Below are 19,105 nucleotides of genomic sequence, written 5' to 3'. Positions count from 1 at the left end.
CGAGCCCCCTCCGCGCCTCAGGCTGACACCGCCGGACAGCTCCTCCGCCACGAAGTCACCCCGAGGAGACGGCTCCTGCTCCACCCGCCGCGGGCTGAAGGAAGCCCGGTACCCCCGCCCAGCGCCAGGCCCCGTGGACCGTGGCACCAGGAGCTGCCACCGCCCTCCTTCACCCTCCCCCCTGCACAACCCTCAGCCCACCCGGGGCACGGCGCCCCACTAACCTGGAGAGATGCTTCAAGATCTGCTTCTTGATAATCCCCGCCATGGTGTCTGCCAGCCCACGCCCCTCACGACAACCAGCCGGGACAGGGGACGCACCTCATCCCTCCGCCTCCCCCTGCCCGAGGCGGGGAGACCGCCAAGAGCGCAGCGGCTGCCTCCACTTTCCCTCACTCAGCGCACGCCGCCATCTTGACTGCAGCATCACCTAGTGACGGGGGGCGGTAACGGGGAGGGCCGGAGCCGCAGCCACCACCCCACACAGGCGGGACGGAGGCGGGGTAGGAGCTTTCACACCCTCCCGCTTGCTAACAGACCCCTCCGCCTGCCGCAGACCCCCTCAGTACTCTCAGCCCTTGCTCGCCCCCGATCGCAGCCCCCACCCTTTCTCTGCTCTCCTTCGCTAGCGTGTCTCCGCCTGTGGCTCCGTCCCTCCTCCCGCCTGTGGAGTGTGTCCCACGTGGGCCGGTTGTTATTTTTGTTGAAAGTCTGTTAAAGTGCCGCTAAAAGGCATTGTAGCAACAAGAACGAGAACAAAAAATCTAGTTCTCGTATGTAGCGAGAGTTCCTTTTGCTAAAATGCGTAGTTACCTACGTGCAGTAACACTTGGCATTAGTAGCTGCAGGTCATGCTCTTACCCGGTGATCTGCTGAGCTCGCTCACAGAAACAATGTTTAAAGTTAACTTTTTCAGATAAGCACCATTACTCTAGCTATGTTGTAGTAAATTCACCTGATTAGCCAAGTGAAACATTTACCCTTTTTATACTACTGTTTCATGAGCAATATTAATTTCCAGCCAGAAAAAGCAATCCTCAAAGATGTTTACAGCTGGGATCCCCAAAATTATTCCCAAAGGATACTCCAAGCAAGCAAACAACACCAGAAGCAACAAATTCAACATCTGTTCTTCCAGAGGAAGGTGGAAGAGTTGTTCAGGCAGCAAGCCCTGCCCAAACAGCAGCATGCCTTCTGATCTTGGTGGAGCTGAAAGCCAGGATGGCTACTGTTCCTACAGCGCCACAAAAAAGGAACAAGGTCAGATAAAAAGAAGAAAAGCTTACTGACAGACTTATAATGATATAGCAATAAATCCATATGTATATACACATATATTTTTCCCTTAACCCAAATTGTTCAGCAATTACTCAAACCCACAAGCTTGTGAAATCAGGTGCTTAACATTTCACTAGGTATCTGTGGCAAGTATAAAGCCAAGAAGTTATTTTAATTTTGAGATAACATCTCATGCTGTAGCAGTATTTTCAAGTCAGTTAAAAAGCAAATGTTTGGTATTAGCTTTGTTCATCAAGTTACCCTCTTCTTTAGGGATCCCTCATTCAGAAAAGGTATCTTGGAGAATTTCAGTCATGGTAATCAAGTACCCTAAAAGTAGTGTTAACTGGAAAAGAAGAAGAAGAAGAAAAAGCCACAATTGTAAAACTAACAAGCTTTTCAGATGTGTTCTCTTTCTGAAGAATGGTTTGCTGCCTCTATAATATAGCCTAGAGCTGCAGAGGAAATACATCAGATATCATTTTCTTTGCTTCTCGTATACATAACAGATTAATAATTTACATGAAATGAAAGAAACCCCCAAGGACCCTTAAGCCAGAAATATGAAGCAGTAACAGAAAAAAAAAAAAAATAGGTCAGGAGATGAATGTTTTTGATTGATTTTTCCAGGCATTTAGAAATTAGTCAGTTGTGTAATACTGACCTCATTATACTCTTTAAAGAGATTTAGAAAGTGGGAATGAGCTGTGTATGAAGCTAACATTTTTATTCTGGTTTTAAGTTCAATTTTTCTCAACTAGGAAAAAAAAAAAAGAATCTACCAGTGTCTTGGAGAAACTGTTCAGCATCATTATAGATCACCCCATCAAAGAAAATACATGGGGCAAGGAAAGCAGGACCCATGATGTGTGTTCCCTTTCAAGTGTCCTGCAAGTGTAGGTCTGACAGAAAAAGGGAAATCCAGAGGCTCTTCACTGACCTCAGAACTGGAAACCAGACATATGCCTGTCTGGCAGGGTTGATCTGAATCGTGACCCCACATCTCCTGAAGCACATTGAATGGAGGAACGGGGGGAAATGCACAGATCAACACCCCAGGGATTAGAAGGGCCTGTCATAAGAAGCCCTGTTTATCCCTTAGTTTGAGCAGAGTGTCTGACACTTCTATTTAGAGCCTTGTGCAATTTAGCATCAGGACAACCCAAGACTGTTTCTTAAGACTTTGGACTGATTCCCCAAATCACAGTTGCATGTTTGTCAGGAAATGAATTTCTGCTAGCATGTTCATGATAATTAGACCACCACTATGTGAAGATGATGCTTGATACAAAGTCCCAGAGACTGACTTCTGCTTTGAAGAGAGGAAGGCGATAATTTATAAATAACCTGTGAGACTGTCATCAGCTGTTACCTTAATATGATAACTTTGCTGACTAGTTTGTAGGATTCCTTCATCTATCAACCAAAACTCTTTGCTCTTGATTTACAAAAATGACTCCTCACCCAGTGAGGAGAAACTATGTCACAGAAGAAGAAAAGGGATGGCTGTAGTGGCGGATCTCACATAGAATCATAGAATAGTTAAGGTTGGAAAGGACCATAAGATCATCTAGTTCCAACCTGCCTGCCATGGGTAGGGACACCTCCCATTAAACCATGCCACCCAAGGCTTTGTCCCACCTGGCCTTGAACACCGCCAGGGATGGAGCATTCACAACTTCCCTGGGCAACCCATTCCAGTGCCTCACCACCCTCACAGTAAAGAATTTCTTCCTTATATCCAATCTAAACTTCCCCTGTTTAAGTTTGAACCCATTACCCCTTGTCCTGTCACTACAGTCCCTGATGAAGAGTCCCTCTCCAACATCCTTATAAGCCCCCTTCAGATACTGGAAGGCTACTATGAGGTCTCCACGCAGCCTTCTCTTCTCCAGGCTGAACAGCCCCAACTTTCTCATATGGGAGGTGCTCCAGTCCCCTGATCATCCTCATGGCCCTCCTCTGGACTTGTTCCAACAATTCCATGTCCTTTTTATGTTGAGGACACCAGAACTGCACACAATACTCCAAGGGAGGTCTTTCAAGAGCAGAATAGAGGGGCAGGATCACCTCCTTCAACCTGGTGGTCATGCTCCTTTTGATGCAGCCCAGGATGCAGTTGGCTTTCTGGGCTCTGAGTGCACACTGCTGGCTCATGTTCATTTTCTCACCAACCAACACCCCCAAGTCCTCTTCAGGGCTGCTCTGAATCTCTTCTCTGCCCAACTTGTAGCTGTGCCTGGGATTGCTCCAACCCAGATGTAAAACCTTGCACTTTGCATGGTTAAACTTCATAAGGTTGGCATCAGCTCACCTCACAAGCATGTCGAGGTCCCTCTGGATGGCATCCCTTCCCTCCTGTGTATCAACCGAACCACACAGCTTGGTGTCATCGGCAAACTTGCTGAGGGCGCACTCAATCCCACTGTCCATGTCACCAACAAAGATGTTGAACAAGACCGGTCCCAACACCGATCCCTGAGGGACACCACTCATTACAGGTATCCAGCTGGACACTGAGCCATTGAGCAGAACTCTTTGTGTGTGGCCATCCAGCCAGTTCTTTATCCACCAAGTGGTCCATCTGTCAAATTGATGTCTCTCCAATTTAGAGACAAGGATGTCGTGGGGGACAGTGTTGAACGCTTTGCACAAGTCCAGGTAGATGGCATCAACTGCTCTACTCCTGTCTATCAATTCCGTAGCCCCATCATACAAGGCCACCAGATTGGTCAGGCATGTATTGCCATGGGTCCTTCTAATCTGGATCCTGCTGACCTGGACCCCAACCCACCAATTTTACATGGTGGTGGTCCCCATGGACATGCCTGGTGATCCCTGCACAATGTCTGGCCTTTTTCATCCCACCAGACCTGATCCTGACCCTGACTTGAGGATTGACTTATGTGCTTGACTCTAGGCTTGCTTCATCATCACACACCTGCCTGATGACCCGGGCTCTGGGCTGCCCTTCCCATCTCTGCCTGCCTTGCTCCCTGGCTGGAGGTGGTCGGTTAGGCTCTGGCTGGCAGCAGCATCCCTCTCAGCTCCTGGCTTCCCTCCCTTACGAAGCAGCTGGCACCAAGAAAGAACCCCACTTCTGAGAGTATCCAGGATACTAAATGGATCTCAAGAATAATTTTGGTTTGTATTTAGCACATGTAATTTCTAGGGCCTATTTGTGAACACTTTCAATTTGATAGAAGACCCAAGAACCCAAGGATTACAGTTTCCCATCAGGCAGTCATGTCGTCCATCAGCCTGCCCTCCACCATCACCTAAACGAGGAAATGTGCATGGGGTTCAGGTGATGGATGCTAAGCTCAGGGTAATGCGCCCCTGTGTCAGGGTCAAAGAATGCAGCGACTTCTTCCTCAAGGGTAACTTTCTTTGGATGCTCTAGACAGCCTGCAAATTCTGTCACTGGCACCATTCAATCATCCTGAAGCTGCACGTTCCCACAGAGCAGAGCAAATAAGCATCTGTGTGCTTTGTATAGACGGAGTTCAACTTTTTATGTGGTGGATTCCTTAACTGTAAAAACTGTAATGGAGTTGAGAGGGGAAAAAAAGCAAATAACAACAAGAGCCCAAGTGACTTCATGAAACATGAAGGTCAGACAGTAACAAAAAAAAAAAAAAAATTTGTTTTTCCCATTAAATAAAGCAGTAGGAAATGTGTAAAAGAACAGATAAAATGTGACCTAAGAAGTTCTGATTCAGTTTCAGTGAGTATTTTGTTTCATACTTACAGAATGAGACAACCAGCATGGTCCTTTGCAGATAATGCAAAAGATAGAGCAAACATGTAAGATTCACATAATCTGACAGACTATTGCTCAAAGTTAAAGAGCATTACTATCAATTCTAAGCTCTTGTAAGGGGCAAGGTACGAGGTTTGCTACCACCTGGACCTTTGAAAGTTCTATCCATGTTTCCTTGCTACATTACTGACTTTGTGACACACTCTGTCAACATCAACAGAAAGTACTATCAGAAGTGTTATTGCAATATACGAGTGAGTATGTAAACAAACTCTGAAACAAATATCTGAGTTGCCCTCAGTGAGCAATGACAGTAAATATATCAACTGTAGTTCCCAGAGATTTTAAATATTTACATAAATCAACCACTACACATAAATCTAAGCGAACTGTTAGAAGCCTGGTGCTTGTCCTGTGGGTCCTTAAAAAGAAAAACAAAACACAAACAAAAGTAACTCTGAATTAAATTATATCAGATGAAGTCTCATAGAGCTGGAGCACGTATCTGCAAGAGAAAAAGTAATCAAATTCTGGCTTTCTTCTTTATTTTTACATGGCAAAAGTTAGCAATAATAATTCCTTATGTCTAAATCATTCTTCTAAGAACTTACTATTAGTAATAAAATGATAAACATTTTGTGATTTAGGAACAATATTTTATATTTCTCCACAACATTGTGAATATCTAGAGCATTTATCACAATTCTATGGTTTGTATACTTTGGGTTTTAATTACAGACCCAAAATTGACTATTACTATACCTGTCAGTGGGTAAAGAAGGAGACCAACCAACACTTTACAGTGTTCTTTAAAACAATCCATAAACTCCTGCACTGGAAAAACAGTGTTTTATTAATTCCTTTGACCTCTCCCTAAAGAACCAGAGAATGCATCTGCTAGCGTGGGGATTAAGGAGGCTCCCCTTAAGACACTGACAAGCACATAAAGAGGATTGGTTGCAAAGCAGATTGCCGTGTGTTCTACTGAACATCCTGGCTCATAGGAAGACATTTGCTACTTGCTAAGGTTAAAGAGTCATCATACAGAGTTGCTGTTATCTTTAAGTTCTGGTATTTCCCGGAAAACAAGTTACATACAGATACAATTACATACTGTAATGCAATTTATGTTTTATTGGATAACAACAAAAATAGTAGTAACGATAAGTTAAAACATATAAATAAAATCATAAATCATAGAATGATTTCTTCCTGGAGAAGGCTCAGTGGGACCTCATCACATTATTCCAGTAGAGTGGCTGCAATGAGGATGGAGCCTCTCTCCTCACAAGACGACAAGGGGCTAGAGGCATAAGTTGCACTAGGAGAGGTTTCATTTTGATATAAGAAACTTTTCATAGTAAGACCAACCAACCACTGGAATAACCTCCCCTGGAAGGTGGTGAAGCCCCTATCACAGGAGCTTTTCACGACAGATTGCTACATCATCTCACTTTGGCTCCCTTTTCCATGGAAAGCTGGACCAGATGATGTTCTGAGGTCCCTCCCATGGTTCTATAAGGGTGCATGGTATTTGACACAGAGTCCAGTATAACACCTGCTCAGTGCCAGCGAACACCAGCAGCACAGGGGTTTAGGCTAGTTATAATTAGTGTTAATTACAGCAAGGTTAGAACAAGAGCAAAACGACGATGATGGAATTTTAAGACCCTTCCCCCTTTCCATTCGGTATCATCTTTGCACGCTATGTTTCTGCGTTCCGCGGTTCGCTCCTCCCCACGCCGCTGTGTTCCCGTACCCCTGCAGCTGCTGCCCCGAAACGCCACGGCCACCCCCGGGCAAGGCGCTCCCTCAGCAGAGGGGTATGTGACCTTACACACACCAGAGAAAGACATGCCTCTCCTTCTCTCCCCGCCGCGGGCTCTCGCGGTGGCAGGGCTGGGGCGGTGCGGGGCTGCCCATACCCGCAGAGCGCGGCACTGCCCGCGCTACGCCCTAGAAGACCGGCACCACAACGCCAGCAGCCGCAGCACCTCCCCGTTACCTCCCCCGCCCAGCTCTTTGGCAAGCGCTTCCGGGTCACACCCGACCAATAGCCTCGGCGGCTTCCCGAGCGTCACCGGCATGCGTCACGGTGCGCGTCACGCGCCAGAGGCGGGTACGCAGCCGGAAGTGGTGCTTCTCGCCACTCCGACATCCCGTCAGGCCGCGCGCGTGCTGCCTCTGCACTCTATGGTAACCATAGAGCTCCACGGCGGTGGCGGATCAATACTGGGACGGCGGCGGCCGTGGCGCCGTGGGGAACATGGCGACGCTGGTGCTGGATAACGGCGCTTACAACGCCAAGATCGGCTACAGCCACGCGAACGTCAGGTGAGCGCCTGGGAAGGGGCGGGATGGGCGGGCGTCCTCTTAGCGTTGCGCCGGCACCCGCTCGGCTCGGCCTACCCGCACCGCTGCCGCTCCCCGCTACTGCCCCGCAACCACAGCCGTTCACCGGCTCGCGGGCCGCCAGCGCGCCTGCGCCCGCTGCGGACAGCCCCGGCCTAGCCCCGCCCCTGCGGCACGTGGCGGCCTGACTCCCCGCGGGGCCGCGGCACCGTCCCCTACCGCGGGAGAGGCGGGTCGGAGCGCAGAGCGGTCCCCGGCGCTGGGGCGGTGTGGTGGTTTGTGGTGGTTTGTGGTGGTGGTGTGGGTGCGCGGTAGGGGGCAGGGGAGAGTTTATTTTACCAAATGGTGCCTTATCTGTACCTGATGTGTCAGAAAGGGCGGGTTTTCCCTCCTAACTGGCCTCATTAAATGGATTAAACCCAAAATACGTCCCCAGAATACTGCTGAAAGTATGTTACTTATGACAGTAATGTAAAGACGGTGAATGTGCCTCGTATTGTGATGAATAGGAAACTTTCCAATCTTTTCCAGCGTTATTCCTAACTGTCAGTTCAGATCAAAGACCGCACGCTTGAAAACCTTTACGGCAAATCAACTGGATGAAATTAAAGATCCCTCTGGGCTTTTTTATATTTTGCCCTTTCAGAAAGTAAGTAAGATACCCTGAGTTTAACATTATAGACAAATGCAAATTGTTTTAAGGAATAGTTTTCATACAAGGTGTCCCAACTGCAGGGTTTTATGTAGTATCGTGCAAGAATTATATTTAGCAGTGTGGAGTTCAGAAATCATGGAATTAGCCAGGTTGGAAAAGACCCTTAAGATAATGTCCAACTGTTACCCCAGCACTTCCAAGTACACCGCTAAACTGTGTCCCTTAGCCACCACACCTACACGTGTTTTAAATATCCTCAGGGCTGGTGATTACACCACTTCCATGAGCAGCCTGTTCCAATGCTTGATGACCTTTTTGCTGAAGAAATGTTTCCTAATATCCAATCTAAACCTCCCTTGGCCCAGCTTGAGAACATTTCCTCTTGTCCTGTCAACCTCCTTTTAGGTAGTTGTAGAGAGAGATGAGATTCCTCCCCAAGCCTTCTCTTCTCCATACTAAACAACCCCAGTTCCCTCAGCTGTTCCTCACCAGACTTGTGCTCCAGACCCTTCACCAGCTTCATTGCCCTTTTCTGGACCCGCTTCAGCACCTCAATATCGCTCTTGTAGTGCGGGTCCCAGAACTGAACACATCATTCAAGGTGCGGCCTCACCAGTGCTGAGTACAGGGGGATGATCGCTGCCCTGGCCCTGCTGGCCGCACTAATGCTGATACAGGCCAGGATGCTGTTGGCCCTCTTGGCTGCCTGGGCAGAAACTGGCACCTCCAGGTCCTTTTTCTCCAAGCAGCTTTCCAGCCACTCTCCCCCAAGCCTGTGGTGTTGCATGGGGTTGCTGTTGCCCAGATGCAGGACCTGGCACTTTGCCTTTTTGAACCTGATGCCATTAGCCATAGCTGATTGACCCAGATCCCTCTGCAGAGCCTTTGTATCCTCCAGCAGCTAAACACTCCCAGCCAACTTGGTGTTGTCTGCAAACTTCCTGAGGGTGCACTCAATCCTCTCATCCAGATCATCAGTGAAAATATTAAACAAAATTGGCCCCAATTCTGAGCCCAGGGAAACACCTCTTGTGACAAGCTGCCAACTGGATTTAACTCTATTCATCACCATTCTTTGGCTGCAGACATCCAGCTGGTTTTTGTCCCAGCAAAGATTACACCTGCCCAGGCCAGTTTCTTCATCAGAATGCTGTGGGAAATGGTATCAAAGGCTTTACTAAAGTCTAGGTAGACAACATGCACAGTCTTTCCCTCACCCACTAAGTGATTCACCTTGTCATAGGAGATGAGTTCAGTCGAGCAGGATTTGCCTTTCATAAACCCATGGTGACTGGGCTTGATCACTTAGTTGTTGTGATGTGTGATGGTACTCAAGATGATCTGCTCCATAACCTTTCCCAGCACCAAGGTCAGACTAGCTTCTGTCAAAGAGAATAATGTATACAGGTAACACAGTTTGGTTTTGTAGTATAGTGACTGATGTATTGATGAGAAATATTTATAACATTCTTTAGCTTATGTAACATTTACTCCTTAGCATAGAAATGTGAATTCAGACATGTTTACTCTCAAATTTCTTTATATATCTATCTATATATAAATATATATATTTATATATATTTCTTTATATATATCTTTATATATGTCTAGAATTATTTGACTTTTTTTTTTAAAGCATGATTTTTTTTTTCTAAATAGTGTATTTTTTTTCCCTAAATTCCTACAGGGTTACTTGGTGAACTGGGATGTACAGAGACAGGTTTGGGATTATCTTTTTGGAAAAGAAATGTACCAAGTAAGAGCCTTTTTTAATTATAGATTTTGTGTGGGCTTAATACTGACTAATGGAATTAACATAAGTACATTGGGTATTAAACAGAACTGGTGAGCTTACTGTTCTCTTTGAATGTGCATTCAGTTAGGAATCACAAATTTTTTTTTTTGCAAACTTAATTTTTACTTTGAGCTCTGGTGTAGGAATTTAAAAAACATTTAAATTTTTTAGTCTTGTGTGTATTTGTACTGAGTTCAGCTCACATGTTAAAGTCACATCAAGATAATTAAAAGTTCAAGTTAGTAAGAAATAATAATGAAACAGATAAAATGTGGTTTAGAGATTAAGAGACTGTTGATGTAAAAGAGAGCTGTGAGCTAGATCTGTAGGCCATCTTTGGCAAAACATTTTCTACCTATGAGTAAGTTGAATGTATAAGATACAAATATCTGATGCTTAATTTTTCTTATTTAGCACATGAACTGGATTTAACACAAAAAGTACAATAAGGCTTCCCTTTTATTTTTTTTCTTAAAAAAAAAAAAAAGTTACATACTCTGAAAGTTTTTAGTTTTTGTAACACCTAGGAGAGAGAATGGTACTGAAAATGAAAGTAATGCCTCAAAAATACTTTAGGCTCCATACATAAACATATGCAGTGCTGGCTTTTGATACTTAGCTTTCATTTTAGTTTTGGAACTGCATTCAATTTACTCATGGTTTCAAAGAGAATTTGTTTTAATTCTTTTTCATGAGTGAAGAGTACAGAGAGATACAGCAGGTGAAACGTTTAGGGCCATATCAGTTATGACTGAAGCAACCCTATGAAGTCCTCCCTAAAGGAGTTTGAGATATCAGTAAATACAGAAATTCCAGGGTCTTTGGCTGGCCTCATTAGAGGTCATTGGAAGTTTTATTATTGATTCTACTTCATGCAGGACTTCATCTTTGATTATTAGGTAAATAATTCTGTGATGCAAGTGCTGAGCTGTTGAGGAGACATATCTTTCTGTAGTTGACAGGATTAGCATGAAGTATTATATATTAGTATTGCACTTTATGGGTATCTCTTTAAACTGTTGGATTATGATTTGTAAGGATGGTCAGGAGCAGATTATGCAGGTGTTCCTTTCTATTAGATTTATACCCATTAATTTGATAAAGTTGTATCACTGCTCATGAAGTCTTCAAAAAACCTAAAATTTTCTAAGCCTAGTTTCTACAAACAGATACAGCAAGTGGTAATCATGTTTTCAAATTTACATGATCTTCATCTGCTGCAAAATATGGTAACAGAGTCTTAAGTTTTGTGTAATGACCATCTTAATGTATTTTTTCATAGGTGGACTTTGTAGATACCAATATTATTATTACCGAACCTTATTTTAACTTTACTTCAATACAAGAATCCATGAATGAAATTCTGTTTGAAGAATATCAGTTTCAAGCAGTTCTTAGAGTAAATGGTGAGTCTGCCTCCTTCTAGTTTGTATTTATATATTTTGAAGGTTAACCAACCTTGTGAATAAATACATGAATAATCATGCATACATATGCACACATATGTATATATAAAGGTAGGAAAAAAAATCACTTCATGTCCTTTCTAGCTTTTGAGTAATATGCTCCTGATATGTACTCCAACCGGATTAAAGGATTTTTTTTTTTTTGTTAGAAATTTCAGCTATACTCTTATACTACTTTCTAAGGGTGTCATGGTATATAACTAAAGAAAATTTGAGGAGAGTCAGGATGATAGAGATAACAGATGGATTTTGAAACAGAATAGCATTTGAGAGAGGCTACCAAAAATTTGCATGAAGTCTTAGATAACTTTCCTCCTTTTTTTGGGGGGGGTGACTGGGAGGGAAGTGAAAGGGGGAGTAGGGTGGCTTTTTGTTTGTATTGGCAAATAAAATGCGGCATTACAATCATGAAATATATTGTATCTTTGAGGCAATATGTAAATAACATCATAGTCCTTTTGAAAGATAGCTGGACATACGGTACTCCTTTAGATAGCTTTGATAAATTGTGGTGTGATCAGTCTGCTTGGACTTCAGGAAACTGAACATGGGCTGGCATTTTGAAATAGAATAAATGGGGGCATATATGATACTCAGTTTTATCTATTGTCAAAATTAATTCATGTGTTGGCTGTAGTATTATCAATTGAAATCTCTGAAGTCTGTCAAAGGCATTTAAAATAAGAAGCAAGTACATTTTCATGTCAATGTAAGTTCTAAAATGTATATTCATATAAAAATTGAGTGAAATTTTCTGTATTTCAGCTGGAGCTCTTAGCGCACATAGGTATTTCCGAGATAATCCATCTGAGCTATGTTGTATCATTGTGGATAGTGGATACTCTTTTACACACATTGTACCTTATTGCAGAAGTAAAAAGAAAAAAGAGGCAATCATCAGGTAAGCTGCAGTGTATATTTTCTAGAAGAATTGTTTCCTATGCCTGAAGTCAATAATGACAGAATTCCTTGTGTTACTCCTTTTCTGTAGGATTAATGTTGGAGGAAAACTCTTAACCAACCATCTCAAGGAGATAATCTCTTACAGGTAAAGCATGCTGATCATTATCTTGAGACCTGTTGTGAAATGAGCTAGAAGTTTGTGAGGATATTCTTACTGGTTCTGTGTATTTTAGATTAAATACTGTTTAAAGGATAAAGGAATTTTTGCCTGTTATAATTTGCTAGCTGCCATCTTGAGCTTAAGATCAAGATGAATTAAGATGATCTTAAACTCTTTGAAAACTCATAGCCTAATTCTTCAAAGTGCCAGAACATTTGAAGTTCTTGAGGTTACCCTTGTGTTCACAATTATACAGGACCTTACATATTTTCTGAGATGTCTCAGTAGATCATCAGTCAGTTTGCTAACTGATTCTATCAGTACCACAAATAAAATTCAATAGGACCAACTTTTCTTTAGGATCCTTTAGTTTGGAACTTTAGATAAAGGTCTTCGCTAGTAGAGCTAGTTGCAGGATTATGGCTACACTTGTTATGAAGACATTGCACAAATGCAGGTAGATGTTTGTGTTTACTGAACTGTGAAGTAGGAAAGTATTAAACTCCAGCAGGCCAGGAATGCTTTTGTAAATTGAATACAAATTTTAGATATTGAGACAGTTGCTTTCTATGATTTGAAAGCTATGGTTGCTCATCTCCAGTGGAAGACTGAACAGGTAATGCTAAGAATTATTCTTTAACTTCTGTGGTTTTGGTTTTTGTTTTTCATAGGCAGCTACATGTTATGGATGAAACACATGTAATTAATCAAGTGAAAGAAGATGTGTGTTATGTTTCTCAAGACTTTTACAAGGATATGGACATTGCCAAGTATGTATACAATAGTACTATATGTACAAATGGATTATTCAGAAGTACCAACTTTTAGAAACAAATAAAGCTATACTCTTAATCAGAAATTTTCCCAGTTAAGTCAAAGGAAGTCTTGTCAATAGAAAATAGTTGGAACTTAGAACTTGTTCTTTATTCTATTGTATTTTACATTTTTCTCTTTCAGATTGAAAGGAGAGGAAAATACTGTAATGGTAGATTATGTTTTACCAGACTTCAGCACAATCAAAAAAGGATTTTGTAAGGTAATAATGGTGTGGCTTTTGAAGTATTTTTTTTTAATTGTTCCCCTGCACAAGTTTAGCAGAGAGGTTGAAAAGACTTAATTTTTTCTAATGCTGTGTTGTAACTTCTAACTTAATTGGTAAAGATTTCCTTAGGAAGTTGAGATGAAAATTAAATACTATTTTTTCAGTATACCATTTTATGTTTATTATTTAATAATTATTTCTATGGTTGTGCTCTGTCATACAACAAGTTAAGTTGGAAAATGTTTCCTCTGCTTTGATGCTTTTTTCTAAGTCTCTCTGAATTTCATGTAGATACCTTAATAGGTAGAAGGTTGAAAGTCATGTTGTAGAAGACCCTGAAAAGTCTTAATACCAGTGAAGACAGTTTAACAATTTTATTTCACTTACCAAGTTTGACATAGTTTCAAAAGCTGTCCCAATACTGCGTCTTGTGCGTACCTATTTTATTTTGCTTCAGGCAAAACTGTAGTTGATAAGAGTAAAGTCACTGCAGATTTAATACCAGAGTATGCATTATTCTTAACATTTGTTGATAATACAACTTTACATAGAATATACTGCCTGCCTCTGCAGTACATGAAGAAAATTAGCAGAATACTCCAGGATGTGGCTTCTTTTCTTAAGCAGTGGCTACTATTCATGTCTTTAATTTAGCCAAGAGAAGAGATGGTGTTAAGTGGAAAATACAAGACTGGTGAACAAACACTTCGTCTAACAAATGAAAGATTTGCAGTTCCAGAAATACTCTTCCATCCTTCAGATATTGGTATTCAAGAGATGGGAATTCCGGAAGCCATTGTCTATTCTATTCAGAATTTACCTGAAGGTATAACCTTAGAAGTATTTTGAAAAAGTTGCGTGTGGTTTGGTGTTTTTTGTTAGGTTTGGCATTTTTTTAAGTATCTGAAGCTGGTACTGTCAATATACCACTTACTAAGTTATGAACTGTTCTGTCTTCTGGTGTGTGTCGTATACTCTAGACCTTATTGTCTACAAGACTGTCTGTTAGGGAAACAGTTTTGTGGTGATTCATGAATTGATTTCTATTTTCAACTAATCACTGTAGACTTAACTCTTCTGAACACCCTTTTCTAATGTGACCTATCCGTCTTAGACACCAGTGATGGAATATACTTGAAATTAGCTTTAGTTATGTTTTAAAATACCTTTCTTTACTTGGAAAAAAAAATTAAACTGATGAAAAAAATGAAACTGACCAAAATTAGTAATTTAAGCACCAAAGTATAAATCCTTTCTGACTGCTGTTTGTCAGGAGTAATACTAAAGCTTTCATTTGACAGATGATGTACATGTAATTAATGTTATTACTACAAAGAAGACTTTTGTAGGTTCTGTGATGCCACATACTTATGGCGGCATTGAGGCTATTATTTTGTACTCTTAAAAAATTGTATCATTTAAAATCCCCTTTGAAAAGGGAATTGTGTTGGCAGACATGGAACTTAATAGGCAATATAAGAAAACAGTAGTTGTGGAAGTCAGATTCTAAAAAGCACAAAGAACAGGGGGATTTATCATTTTCATTTATTTCTCAATATAAGTATTTAACTGATGTAATCGTTAGATGATCATAAAATTCTTCTGTGCGTATTTTTTACTTCTAAGTGGGGAATAAAACTTGAATTTTTAAGTACATATTCAGTCTGTAACTACAGATTTATTTCCTTTACAGAAATGCAGCCTCATTTCTTCAAGAACATAGTCCTGACTGGGGGAAACACCCTTTTTCCAGGCTTCAGAGACCGTGTTTATTCTGAAGTTCGATGTCTTACTCCAACTGATTATGATGTGTCTGTTGTTCTTCCTGAAAAGTGAGTTGTACACTGTATAGAACAAGCTTTGTTCTTCTAGCAGAACAAACTATGAAGTAGGATTTCTTTTGCTGGTTCAAACTATAACAGGGGAAGTTCAGGTTAGATATAAGCAAGAAGTTCTTTACTGTGGGGGTGGTGAGGCACTGGAACAGGTTGCCCAAAGAAGCGGTAAATGCTCTGTCCCTGGCAGCGTTCAAGACCAGGTTGGACAGAGCCTTGGGCAACATGGTCTAGGGTGAGGCATTCCTCCCCATGGCTGGGGAGTTGGAACTAGATGATATTAAGGTCCTTTCCAACCCTTAACTATTCTATGATTCTATTCTATGATTACAAAGATAAAGGGGTTAATTTAAATATTCACTGAACTAGAACTGTACAAGAAGAATGTTTTAAATCAGTGTATTTTCAGACAAACCAGTTAAATTAGGGACCACCTGCTTGCCCTGTACTTTAGGTAATAAAGTTAAGCATATAAGTGTTTTCAGGATCATTCTTTGGAGTGTAAATGGGTAAATAAGACTGTATTGTGGATTACGTGGATATATAAGTATGCAAGATAAGAGTTTAGTCTTTCACTTAGAAGATTTGACAGCATATGAATGCTGCCATGTCATTATTAATGTAGTCACTTCAGGGATTTGGAAGGGGTAACACCTTAGCAGTTGAGACAAAACACGCGTATCTTGAAAGAACAAAGAAATCTTTACTTTTTAAAAAGTGTTATTGGAGAGTACTTTTAAATATTATGAAGAATCATTATCTGTGTAACATAAATGCAAACAACATCTTCCTATCCCGCCTGCTTCACACCTGCCTCCAAAGAGGCACTTGTTGTTTATAAAAAACAGTCAGTCAGCCTTGCTAAAATTTCAGACTGTGTCTCAGAGCTTGTCTGGAGCTGGATGGTTTGATTTAGCAATCAAAAGTATATTTTTAAATAGGATAAATAAAAGTCTTGGAAATCATCACTGCATACTTCTATTTGAAATGTACTTACTGTTACTCATCTATAACTGTTCATTTTTCAGCCCTATTACTTATTCCTGGGAAGGTGGAAAGCTCATTTCTGAAAATGATGATTTTGAAGACATGGTAGTAACTAGAGAAGATTATGAAGAACACGGACACAATATCTGTGAGGAGAAATTTGACATATAGGCAGTATAATTGGATACGTTGTTATTCCATTGTTTCAGTCAGAATGGAACTCTTTGAAGTACAACCTGTTTCCTGTCAGTTAGGATTGTGTTTTAGCTTTCCTGTATTTAAGTGGGTTGGGGAAAATAATTTTCCCAGTTTAAAAATGAATTTTACAAGCCTAATACTATGAAGTAATATGTTCACTGTCATTTCACTGTGTTCTCATCTTTTACTGATAGCTTCATTGTATTCTTATTGCAGAAAACCTCAATGCATGGGGCAATAAAAATACTGAATGCTTATGCTGGTGTGGCTGGTGTGACATTAATACATAGTGAGAAGAGACTGAGTTGTTTGGGGGTTTGTTTTTTATTTGGGGATTTTTGTGTTCCCAAATGAATATTATTCCAACTCATGTATGCAGTTAAATGGACATTAAACACATCTCAAAAGTTCTCTTCTGAGATTGCCTATCCTGAAAAGGATATGATGGTTGGAGGCCGTCTTGGGAAAAGCAATCACAAAATGATTGAATTTTCAGTCCTTGGATAAGTCAGGAAGAAGGTCAGCAAAAGCTCCACCTTGAACTTCTGGAAAGCTGACTTTGGCCTGTTGAGTATCCTAGTTGGAAGAATTCCTTGAGAAACATTCTGAAGAACAAAGGGGTCCAGGAAGGCCGGACACTCTTCAAGAATGAAATCCTTAATGCGCAGGAGCAGATACTCCCTATGTGCCAAAAATCAAACCAGCGGGGAAGACCAGCCTGGCTGAACAGGGAGATACTGCTGGAACTTGGGGAAAAAAAGGAGAATTTATCACCTGTGGAAGAAGGAACAGTTACCCCATGAAAAGTGCAAGGATGTTGTTAGGTCATGAAGAGAAAGTTAGAAAGGCGAGGGGACAGATGCAACAAAATCTGGCCACTGCCATAAAAGATAAAAAATACTTTTATGAATATATTAGCAATAAAAGGAGGGCCAAGGAGAATCTCCATTCTTCACTGGATACTAGGGAAAACCTAGTGACCAAGGACGAGGAAAAGGCTGAGGTACTTACTGCAGCTTTTGCTTCAGTCTTTAAATAGTCAGACCAGCCATCCTCAGGGTACTCAGTTCCCTGAGTTGAATGGCAGAGATAGGGAGGTTCTCAGTGATATGATTTAGTGGTGGTCTTGGCAGTCCTGGGGTAATGATTGAACTTGGTGATCTTAAAGGTCTTTTCCAACCTAGCTGATTCTGTGATTAATGTTCTATGAATGGAAGCAAGTCTCCTCACTTTGAAGGTGCATCACTTGTTCTGTGATTAAAAGCGCACTGGAAAGTACCTCCAGACTAAACTCTTCACTCTAAGTTTTATACTTCAAAATAAATTCATACTGACAATTGATAGCTCCATGCTAGAAATCATAAATAGAAATGAGCTCCAAGTTTCCCTTCCAGATGATTCTGTGTCAAATATGGTTAAAAATAACCAACAGAACTTTCTAAGGTCCAGTAAAGTTTTCCTGATTTTGGAATGTAACTGAAAGTCTAACAACAAAGACCAGTAATCTGTAGTTCACTAAATTTGTACTATTCAGTAGGCCCTTATAAACATAAAACACCACGTTTCTTTCAACAGAAGACTGAAAATTAGTAGATCCTGCCGTCAGAGTGAGTAAGGCAAGGCTCCTTTCTTTTACAGAACTAGATCTATCTTGGCTTTTTGTCCCTGAAGGAAACCACTTGGCAGCTGTAAACTCCTGCTGCCCACTTGAAGCATTTCCTTACTGCTTGATACCTGGTTCTACACCCACTGAGCTGCCTCTTCCTTATGAAAGCACTATGAAATGACAGACCAAGTCATTGCTTTTACGCAGTACTTTATTATTACCTTTAAATTAGTACAAGTCTTATCAAGTCACAAAGTGCAATAATTTGTTTTTTAAAAACAGTTTTTCCCAAAGCAATTCCCAGTCCATCTAGCCTACAAATTGCCATGTTGCCATTCCCCCCTATTACCAGGTTCAGTATTTTGAGTGAGACCCAGTAAGGGGACTGAAGAGAGAAAAAACCCACACAACTACCCAACAACAAATAAAATCCAACCTGAAAACCCCTTTTCCCACACCTCAACACCAAAAGCACTTAATCAGAAAACTTTCCCATTTACAATTCTCAATAACCTACTTCTGTACACACTTCCTTTTCTGGGAGAGTGGCCAACCACCCACTACAGGGCTAGAAAAAGAACTCATGGCCCTGTAGTCTAGGGCATTCATCTCTGAAAGACGAAACTTGGTAGCACTTGTTTTCAGAAAGCTTTGGTATCCTGGTAACTTCACCATACCTTCGAAGAGCAGTTGAGGATGTAGCTATCCGAAGAAGTATATTCACAATAAAAAAAAGTCATGGTCATAGGGGGGTTAGTCCGGCAAAAGGGCCATGAAAATGATAAAGACTGGAGCATCTGTCATGCAGGGAGGAGGCTGAGAGCGCTGTGACTGTTTAGCCTTCAGAAGAGTAGGCTCAGGGGAGGGAGTAAAGAAGACTGAACCAGTCACTTCTGGACCAGACTCAGCTGAGCAGCTGCGGCATCTCCAACCTTGGAGATGCTCTAAACTGAACTGGAAAAGGCCCTGAGTAACCTGCACTAATTGACTCCACTTTGAGCTGGGCAGTGGGACTAGACCAGAGGTACCTTCCAATCTCAATTCTACATTTCTATGTCTAATATG

At 41.5% G+C, this 19,105-nt stretch overlaps 2 protein-coding genes across 3 annotated transcripts in view; one reads left to right on the top strand and one right to left on the bottom strand.

Annotated features, from left to right (window-relative positions):
* The window catches only part of BLTP3B (bridge-like lipid transfer protein family member 3B), a gene marked incomplete at both ends in the record, with an annotated part of 57,773 nt that extends 57,505 nt beyond the window's left edge, over nucleotides 1-268 (bottom strand). For both annotated transcript variants that reach the window (XM_080622309.1, XM_080622310.1), the window contains one exon: nucleotides 225-268. In XM_080622309.1, the coding sequence (XP_080478435.1) occupies nucleotides 225-268 (44 nt within the window). The remainder of the gene's footprint in view (nucleotides 1-224) is intronic.
* Nucleotides 269-5,873: 5,605 nt separating this feature from the next.
* Nucleotides 5,874-16,685, top strand: ACTR6 (actin related protein 6). The gene is made up of 11 exons (XM_080613168.1): nucleotides 5,874-7,375; nucleotides 7,925-8,042; nucleotides 9,736-9,804; nucleotides 11,126-11,249; nucleotides 12,075-12,210; nucleotides 12,301-12,357; nucleotides 13,044-13,142; nucleotides 13,330-13,408; nucleotides 14,069-14,240; nucleotides 15,108-15,246; nucleotides 16,278-16,685. Exons 1-11 carry the CDS (start codon nucleotides 7,308-7,310, stop codon nucleotides 16,405-16,407), a joined length of 1,191 nt encoding a protein of 396 aa, XP_080469294.1. The 5' UTR covers nucleotides 5,874-7,307; the 3' UTR covers nucleotides 16,408-16,685.
* Nucleotides 16,686-19,105: the final 2,420 nt, after the last annotated feature.

The sequence above is a fragment of the Psittacula echo genome (assembly GCF_963264785.1).
Source record: "Psittacula echo genome assembly, chromosome: 1".
NCBI classification, from domain to species: Eukaryota; Metazoa; Chordata; class Aves; order Psittaciformes; family Psittacidae; genus Psittacula; species Psittacula echo.
Note: the sequence above shows the minus strand (reverse complement) of the source record. Positions and strands in the feature narration are given on the sequence as shown.